This window comes from Rhamphochromis longiceps, linkage group LG12, assembly GCF_057381845.1.
Source record: "Rhamphochromis longiceps isolate RC_006_pf linkage group LG12, R_longiceps_female_GT1.1, whole genome shotgun sequence".
Classification (NCBI taxonomy): Eukaryota; Metazoa; Chordata; class Actinopteri; order Cichliformes; family Cichlidae; genus Rhamphochromis; species Rhamphochromis longiceps.
In genome coordinates this window covers 45,935,166-45,945,035 of record NC_140568.1, presented here as the reverse complement: position 1 = coordinate 45,945,035, position 9,870 = coordinate 45,935,166, and the positions used below count along the sequence as shown (strand labels likewise).

The 9,870-nt window shown below is 46.4% G+C and overlaps 2 protein-coding genes across 2 annotated transcripts in view; one reads left to right on the top strand and one right to left on the bottom strand.

Annotated features, from left to right (window-relative positions):
• LOC146658272 (uncharacterized) overlaps window positions 1–9,870 on the top strand; it is a 187,718-nt gene that overhangs the window by 17,067 nt on the left and 160,781 nt on the right. The window lies entirely within an intron of this gene.
• Window positions 7,828–9,870, bottom strand: part of qsox2 (quiescin Q6 sulfhydryl oxidase 2) — a 13,198-nt gene continuing 11,155 nt past the window's right edge. The window contains exons 11-12 of the mRNA XM_085426657.1: window positions 9,464–9,652; window positions 7,828–9,279 (exon numbers count right to left, since the gene is read on the bottom strand). Coding sequence (XP_085282783.1) covers window positions 8,798–9,279; window positions 9,464–9,652 — 671 coding nt within the window. The 3' untranslated portion in view covers window positions 7,828–8,797. The remainder of the gene's footprint in view (window positions 9,280–9,463; window positions 9,653–9,870) is intronic.

Below are 9,870 nucleotides of genomic sequence, written 5' to 3'. Positions count from 1 at the left end.
TAGTCACACCAGCACACACAAACACAAAGCAGCAGTTTTGCAGCCTCAGCTTCCATCAACACTTACAGTTTCTAACACGAGAGAGAGACAGCTACTGTAGAGAGACAGACAGGGCTGGTGTCTGTGTTTAATGGGTGGGTGGATGCTGAATGTGTGAGGGAGGGGGAGGAGGAAGAGGAGGGGTGCTAAGGCTAAATAAGGATTCGTACAGTAGCTCTGTGTGTGTGCGTGTGTTTGTTCATGTCTTTCTGTGTTTATGTAGACATATCGTGGTTGAAATCTGCCCTGCTGAGGACTTTCCTGCACTGTGAGGACATTGTTTGGTCCTCAGCCCTACAAAGGGTCACCTTCAGACCTCTGTGGTCTCCAGCATTGGTCGAGGGTCTCATCTTTGTGCTGCAGTTCTTAGAAAAACTCCAACTGCTTGTTCTCAGTGTCTCCAGCTCTGTAACAGCTCTGCTCACAAGCAGCATGTCTTTAAAACCTCACTGTGTCCCGACACCAATGTGTCACTAGTAGGGCTGGGCCATATTATACTGTTCACGGTATTACCGGTGCAATGTTAGGCATCAATAAAAAAATGAAATATCGCGATAGAATATGGGTAAAATGCACATGCGCACGTGGCCGAAAAAGCATGGTGGTAACGGAGAATGAGAAGGGGGAAAGCGGATCGTTGAGTGAAACAGATGAACCAGAATTGGTTTGTAAAAATGCTGCAACTTCAGCGATGTGGAACTGGTTTGGTGTTTGTCCGTCAGATACACGACAAAGTACATTTTTTTGTACAAAATGCAAACGGGCCGTCGTTATTGCCGTATTTGTCGGACTAAGGTGCTCGTAAATCTGGGAGTAATCTGGGTCCTAAACTCCGTCCTCTTCAGGTCCCAAAGCCAAACGAACACTGCAGCATCACTGAGAGTTAAAAACTGTCTAAATTCTTTTATCTTTAATAAAACGATCAGCGTTGCTGCTTTACCAGGTGTAACAGTTAAGTTTAACATCCAGGCATCCATGAAAACAGAATTTATTACATTTAACGGCGTTAGAAGTTAGCAGGAAGCTAGCGGAAGTTAGCTCACTAGTTTCGCTAGTTACCTAAACATGATATAGCATGTTCTGACTGAGAGATTTCTGAAAAAATTAAAACGTACAGCTCTGCTATCACTTCCAACATAAATGAAGACAGGAAACTAAACAGCAGTGACGTTTGTAGGGTTACTGAAGTTGGGCTAGCTGGTATATCATGTGCGTGGTGGCTAGCTACACAGCTATGTTAGCATAACATTAGCACAGTGAAGCTGAAGGATGAACGCTAACTTTTTTCCACTCAATAAAAGTTAACGTGAGGGTTCCTGATGGTTAGGGACAAATGCAATCACATGGCAGGATGCTGTAAACGGACCAAACTTCAGTCAGGAGAACAACTGAGATAATCCATCCAAAATAAGAGGTTAGTCATTGCAGTTTTTGCCCGTTGCTTGAACACATTTTGCAAAACTTCGCTCATTGTGCCAAAACTCTAAACACAAGTAAACATGACACAACACTGGGAAATATAAATATAAATATCTCTAAGCTTCCATTATCATCGAAAATTCTGGAAAAAGCAGTTGCAGATCAACTTACCACTTTTTTAGAAAAACATGAAATTTATGACAAATTTCAGTCAGGTTTCCGTAAAAGTCACTCAACAGAAACCGCATTACTTAAAGTCTCTAGTGACATTATGATGTCAGCTGACTCCGGAGCATCCTCAGTCATGGTTTTGTTGGACTTGACATCTGCCTTTGACACCATTGACCATACCATCCTGATTAACAGGCTCCGGGACAGTCCGGTCTGGCTTTGAAGTGGTTTCAGTCATACCTCTCCAACAGATCTTTTAGTGTTTTTGCGAATCGGTTTATGTCACATTCTAAAGATCTGACATTTGGGGTACCGCAGGGTTCAGTTCTGGGTCCTATTCTTTTTCTTTTGTACATGTTACCTCTTGGACTTATAATTAGGCAGTTCCCTGAGGTGTCTTATCACTTCTATGCTGATGATATTCAGCTCTATTGCTCTTTTAAGCCGATGGAAGTCCATAAACTGTCCTCTTTAATTAAATGTTTAGCTTCCATTGAACAGTGGCTTGGTGACAACTACTTACAGTTGAACTCTGAGAAGTCAGAAACATGATCACAAACTGATCAATATTGTAGGTATATTGAGTGTTTGTTTTAGTTTTGTGATTTTGAATGGTTTAATAAAACCGATATTTTATTGGGTAATATTTTAATTTGTTGTTGTTTGTGTTTTTCAGCTGTGCTGTCTCTGCTGTCCTTTTTTTCGTTCTTTTGATTGATTTGTAATTTTGTTTTGGTTAGTTCGTCCAGCCGTTAAGGCGGTTACTGATTGGAAGTGAGTTGTGTAAGGGCGGACTAACCTCCCTTTTTGTTATTTGTTTATTTGTTTGTGCCACTTCCCTTTATATCCCAGATTGCAGGTCATGCATAGCGCTGATTCCCAGCTGTACTGAAACCCGAGGTGTTTGCAGTGCGTGCCATGATTGCAGTGTCGCTAAACGGCGTGTGACGGTTTGCAGTGTTGTGTTATTTTTTGCACCGTTTGTGTGGTAAGTGTCATGTGCAGCTTGGATATCAGCAGGATGTGTTGTAAGTCCTGTCTGGAAATAACTGGGAATTTGAATGTTTAATTAATGTAATAAATAAATTATCAATTTATTTCCTTGTCCCTTTTACTCCTACCTTGTCCTCGGTTACACTCAGGATATTTCAGCCCATTTCCACTGGAAATGCCTTTTGGTTCAACTTTCAGCAAGGAATTTGCATTTGCACAGTTAAATTTTTATGTAGCTTTAATGCACATAAAAAACAGCTGCTTGTTTAAGTGAAAATAAATGCATGGGGGGTTTTTTTGCGCTAGTAAAGTTGTGGAGTTGTATTTTGTCTCGCATCAATTAAATCGTCAGTTATATTGTCATCGCAAATTTTCAAATATATATCGTGATAAATATTTTTGGCCATATCGCCCTGCTCTAGTCAGTAGCACGAGCTGAGGATCGGGACTTTTTCAGAGCAGGCTAATGACTGACCTCGAGCTGTGGATGGACCATCTCAGCTGAAGTTTGCTCTGTGTTCAGCGTCGTCTTCCTGTCATGTGATGGTGTTGTCTTCGCCTTCCAAGACCTTTAAGAAGAACTTTGCTGAGAACAGTGTAACCCTCGTCCTCCAAAGAGCTGTGAATGTTTTAGTCTGATCACAGATCTGTAGCCACCAGGCAGCACATCGTTATCTGTCAGCTAGACAGATAACAGATCACATGCTTTTATGTGATGTCGGCCCACCCTTTGCAGCTGTAACCTATTCGGCTGTTTTGGGAAGTCTTTCCACAGGTTTAGGAGTGTTTATGGGAACTTCTGATCAGGAACATATTTGTGAGGTCACACTGATGTTGGACGAACAGTCCTGCCCCACAGTCTCTGATTTACCCCAAAGGTGTTCTGTGGGGCTGAGGTCAGGACTCTGTGCAGGCCGGTCAAGTTTTTCCACACCAAACTGGCTCATCCATGTCTTTATGGACCTGCTTTGTGCACTGGTGTGCAGCTGAGTTAGAACAGGAAGCTCCATCCCCAAACTGGCCACACAAAGTTGGGAATATGAAACTGTCCAAAATGTCTTGAGCATGAAGAGTTCCCCCCTAACTGGAGCCCTCACACCATAACCCCCCCTCCACCAAACTTTACACTTGGGACAGTGCAGTCAGACAAGTGCCGTTGTCCTGGCAACAGCCAAACCCAAACTCCAGAAGGAGAAGTGTGATTCGTCACTCCAGAGAACACATCCTTTGTTACCAGCAGCCGGTTTGGACCGTCAGCTGGTCATCTACTGTTCTCATCACAAAGGGTCTCACTGTCAGTGGCTTCTATCTCCTCCTTTGGCCAGCTGACTCCTCAGGACTTGCCTGACCCTCTGCAGGTACTTGGTGGTTGCAGCTTTCCCAGCAGCCTCATCATAGTTCCCATTTGCCTGTGGGATTCCCAGGTACTTGTAGCTGTCCTCTATGTCTGCAATGTTGCCTCCTGGTAGTTTGATCCCCTACGTTCTGACTACCTTCCCTCTCTTTGTTATCATCCGACTACATTTCTCCAGTCCAAATGACATTCCGATGTCATTGCTGTATAGCCTGGTAGTGTGGATCAGTAAGTCAGCTTGATGTCATCCACGTACAGGAGGTGGCAGACACCTGTTCCACTCCTTAGTTGGGATCCATAGCCAGTCTTGTCAATTATCTCACTGAGGGGGTTCAGGCCTATGCAGAACAGCAGTGGGGACAGAGCATCTCCTTGGTAGATCCCGCACTTGATGGTGACTTGCGCTATGGGCTTGGAGTTGGCCTCTAGTGTTGTACGCCACATCCCCATTGAGTTCCTGATGAAGGCTCTCAGGGTCCTGTTGATCTTGTACAATTCTAGGCATTCCAGTATCCAGCTGTGGGGCATTGAGTCATAGGCCTTCTTGTAATCAATCCAGGCAGTGCACAGGTTGGTCAGTCTGGTCTTGCAGTCTCGGCTGACTGCTGCTAGTACTTCCCAGTTTAGTTTCATGTTATTTTGTATCGCTGTTATCTCTTGTCATCTTTTGTCAGCAATAAAGCTGTATTTTGAGTTCAGTCCTGTTTCCCCGTGAGTTTGCGTTTGGGTCCTATTTCCTGCCTGCCACACAGCCAGTCCATGACATGACAGGAGCTTCCAGGTGGTGCTGAGGCAGGTTATTGGTCGGTAGTTGGAGGGGACCGGTCCCTTCTGGGGGTCCTTGAGGATCAGGACTGTCCGGCCTTCGGTTAGCCATTCTGGGTGTCTCTCATCAACCAGCAGCTGGTTCATTTGTGCTGCCAGACTCTCGTGGTGTGCAATCAGCTTCTTCAGCCAGTAGGCGTGAACCATGTCGGGGCCTGGTGCTGTCCAGCTCTTCATATTGGAGAGTCTTTCTTGGATGTCTGCCACTGTGATGGTTACTGGACCCTGTTCAGGGAGGTTGCTGTGGTCTGCCCTCAGATCCACTAGCCACTGAGCATTGTTATTGTTCCGTCTGTAATGATAAGCAGCTGTTGCTGTGAGTTAACATAGTTTCATGCCATACCACAAGGTGGCACTATCTGTAAAGAACACGGGCATGAGCGCTAAGAGGTGAGGGGTGGTTGTTGTTTTTCCGGCTAACCAAGCATGGTTAATAAAGTATGTCGCAGATCACAAAAGGACTCTTTCTTCATAAATAAGGAGACAAACAAAACAGCGTCCTTCTCCCATATGCTCTTCCAGTACTGCTCAGCCTTGGTGGTGCTGTTCTCATATTGTTCCCTTGCCACTGAGAGTACACCTTGGCTGGTTCTGTGGAGAGCAGCTGGTTCATTGTCCTGCCTTTGATCTCTCTGGTGTACCTCTTCAAGCGGCTGGCCAAGGCTGTGAGTCGCTGCTTGGCAGTGTCCAAGGCCTCGGGTATGGACACCTTCTTCATCGCACCTTTCTGCAGATCTGCAGTCGGCTAACCTCCCTCTGTGCTACCTTGATCTTGGCCTCTAGTCTCCTTCTCCATGGTGGGTACTGCTCCTTGTAGCTGTTCATTTTGTAGCCCAGCATCTCACTGATGACTGCTGGCAGGTGTAGTTCAGCTGGTGTTGCAGCACTGGTTTCTACTTCATAGCAGGCTTGAGCCTTTGTGGTTCCCGGGTTATTCCTGAATATCCTAACCACTTTCCTCTGATCTGAGGGGGACAGTTTGGATGTTTTTCCCAGACTTCGGGAAAGGGTAACAGATCTGAATAACTTGAACTTGTGTACAATTGTTTAAGCTGATCTTGAATCTGCAGATATTTAGAAACCGTCATTGACTTCTTTGGACTTTCACTTTGATCAATCCAATAAGTGCATTTCAACAAATCCATTTTATGCTGCAGTCAGTCATTAGGAGAGACAGCGCATCATGTTCAAAGACATTTTTGAACCTTCAGAATTACTTATTAAAATTTAACTTGTTAAAGGTGGCTGTAAATTTTAGTCTGTGTGTATATTTAACACTGTGTGGAATAGAGAACAATCAAAAACACTCAGATTAGTTTATGTTTATCGGGTCAGGAGTTTGAATTAATTTGCCAGCTTTTCCAATTTAAACGTTATACAGGGTGGGCCATTTATATGGATACACCGTAATAACATGGGAATGGTTGGTGATATTAAAGTCCTGTTTGTGTATATGTGAGGGGGCAAACTCCTCAAGATGGGCGGTGACCATGGTGGCCATTTAGAAGTCGGCCATCTTGGATACAACTTTTGTTTTTTCAATAGGAAGAGGGCCATGTGACACATCAAACTTATTGGTAATGTCACAAGAAAAACAATGGTGTGCTTGGTTTCAATATAACTTTATTCCTTCATGAGTTATTTACAAGTTTCTCTTTGTTCACAGCCATTGACATGTCGAAGAGGTTAACACGTGAGGAGCGAAATCGTGTTGATATCTGGTGAACGCAGTAACCGGGTCATTGGAGCAGATTTCAATGCAAGACACCCTACGAGACCACCCATCTCCATGCTACAGTCAGCAAACTGCTTGCTAAGTTTGGTGAAACTGGTTCAGTGTTGGATTTGCCAAAATGTGGACGCAAGAAAACTGTCACTGATGAAGAAACATCAGTGGCTGTCCTCGCTTCATTCAGCAAGAGCCCACAGCGTAGCACTCGCCGCATGTCACTGGAGAGTGGCATTAGTCGAACATCCCTTCGGTGGATATTAGCTACTCACAAATGGCGCCCTTACAAACTCCAGCTGCTGCAGCATCTCAGCGAGGATGACCCAGATCGGCGCACAGAATTTGCAGAATGGGCAAAACAAAAACTGGAACAGGACCCTCAGTTCACGCAGAAGATTTTGTTCAGTGATGAGGCAAACTTTTATGTGAATGGTGAAGTTAACAAACAAAACCACCGCTATTGGTCTGACACTGACCCACATTGGATGGATCCTTCCAAGACTGTTGGAACAACAAAAGTGATGGTTTGGTGTGGTATATGGGGCACAACGATAGTGGGTCCATTCTTCATCAATGGAAACCTCAAGGCTGCTGGATATTTGAAATTGCTACAGGATGATGTGTTTCCCTCTTTATGCACTGAAGCTGGCACGTTCCCTGAGTTTTTCCAGCAAGATGGTGCACCACCACATTATGGGTGCAGGTCCGAGCATTCCTAGATGAACAGTTTCCTGGGAAGTGGATTGGTCGTCGTGGGCCAGTTGAATGGCCCCCAAGGTCTCCCAATCTGACCCCCTTAGACTTTTATCTTTGGGGTCACCTGAAGGCAATTGTCTATGGTGTGAAGATACGAGATGTGCAGCACCTGAAACTACGGATACTGGATGCCTGTGCTGGCATTTCTCCTGCGGTGTTGCTATCAGTGTGTGAAGAGTGGGAGAAGAGGGTTGCATTGATAATCCAACACAATGGGCAGCACACCGAACACATTTTATAAGTGGTCAGAAACTTGTAAATAACTCATGAAAGAACAAAGTTACGTCGAAACCAAGCACACCATTGTTTTTCTTGTGACATTACCAATAAGTTTGATGTGTCACATGGCCCTCTTCCTATTGAAAAAAAACAAAAGTTGCATCCCTGGCCCATCCTGTAGTTCTTTTTTCCCTGTAAAATTTGAACACATCAAAAATGAATTGCTTATTATGCTTATTGAAGGACTTCATAAAGTCACGACTCCCTGACAAACGGAAACAACGGTTTAATACATTTCTGGGTAAAAACGACCCTCTGCAGGTTTCAGCAGTTTGATTTTATTTGAAGAAAATAATCTGGAACATAAAGACAAACATTTATACAACCGGTAAACACGGCTTTCACATGTGCTTCGTCATTTTGGGTGTTTAGTAGAAAACCAACTCACTCTGGGCCTTTGGGGTTCGAATTCTTTACAGGAAATAAACTAAAGTGATAAACATGGTTCATATTTGAATCACTTCACAAAAAGAAACTTCAAAACTACAATCAGTCATCAGTTTATCAGGACGGGTTTCCCTCCTATCACAAACACAGACATACAACAGCACACGCACGGAGTGGGCGGGGCCTGAGAGGACAGGTGTGTCTTCTGTTAGCAGGTTAAAGGTTTGGCACAAAGTGAACTCACTTTGATACTGTCACGTCCAGGCTGTTAAGGGTCTACCCTTAGGTCCTCCTGTGGGATTCTGGGAAATGAACCCAGCCCACAGCAGCTTGTCCAGGTCTCAGACACCTGGTCAGAGGGTCCAGAGGAGTTTGACAGGTAAAAATAAATACATTCAGACCTGAGAGTCCAGACGGGTGTCCACATACGAGTGAGTAAATCCAAAACCAGGGCTGGTTGTGGCTTGGTTCAGGGCTGACTGCGGTTCAGGGTTTAGAGGTTGTTATCTCGGCTCCGTCGGGACGGACTCCTCGGCTCTGGTCCAGTCGTGGCTTCACTCGACCCCAGAAGGACCAGAGTCTGTCACATGTTTATTTAAGATAATTCTCAGGGTCAGTTACACGGTTGTGGGTCTTCGTCCTCGGCCACAGAGCTTGTTCTTCATTGCTCGTGTTCCCAGCGAGAGGAAGCGTTCAGCTTCGCCTCCACAGACAAACATCACTTTGTTTGTGCCGCTCACATTTGGTCTAAACTCCTGCCATCTGATCAGGCGCCGATCAGTCTATGAGAAAAAGCCCTGAACCAGAACCAGCTCTGGTCCTGGCTCCACCCGGGCCGGTCCGGGTCAGACGTGGAGGCGGGAGGAGCGGAGCTTCCACCTCCTGGATCGCACTTTAAAGAAGAAGAAGAGGAGCATGAGGAAGAGGCAGGAGCACACGTACAGCACCACACACAGACTCATGTCCACACTGTTAAAGCCTAGAAGCCAGACTCCGCCCCCTCCTCCAGCCACACCCACCACCTCCCTCCTCTCCTCCCCCTTCACAGCCTGGCGTCCTGGACGAGGAGTCTGGGTGGAGGACTTCTTCTCCGAGTCGCTCCTCACGCCTCCTTCGTGCTCCTTGGGAACTGGAGGAGCAGGAAGTCGAGGGGGGGTCACGGAGTACTCGGGGGACAGGTTTGAGGCGGCGTAGTGTTGTCGTAGAAAGCGGAGGACGTTGTCCTGGTTCCAGACGTGGACGCCGTTTTTCTCCTCGTGGCAGGAAGCGCAGAGGGAGGGGCTTGGCCATGGAGCTTTAGGGAAGAGGGGGTCGTCGCTCAGAGAGCCTGGAAGGGCGGGGGGAGAAGAGGAGGGTCAACAAGGTTCGGATGACAGCGATCATCAATAAATCTGATCAATAATTCTGATCCTCAGCAAGCTTCCTGTGTGTATAAAGACTGCGCGCGTGCGAATGTCCGAGTGTGCACGCGCCTGTCTGTGCGCGCGCAGGTGCCTGTGTGTGCGTGTTACCTGCCAGCCTCATGTTGACCCGGTTGTGTTGCTGCCACAGCCAGAGGATCTGCTGCTCTCTGTTCTGTACGTTGTCCATGCCGACCGCTGACGCCTGCTCGAAGTGCCGGCCGCACTCCCGGCAGCCAAAGAAGGTTCGGATGTAGCGGCGCATCATCTGCAGCACCGGCGCCGCCTCAGCCTCCAGACCTGTGTCACAGAGGCAGGTCCGTTTAGAGTCACTGGTGGGTTTTATTGCTCTGCTCGTGCACAGCGGCTGTTTTCAGGGAGCGCTGCAGACGAGCAGAGCTCTGATCCCTGAACACTGAAAGGGAAACGTTCTGGAATTTTCCTTTGAGTTACAACAACAACTGAATGAAGTGGAAAACAAAACTGAGCTCAGCTGTGGGGCGATCACACTGTTGGAC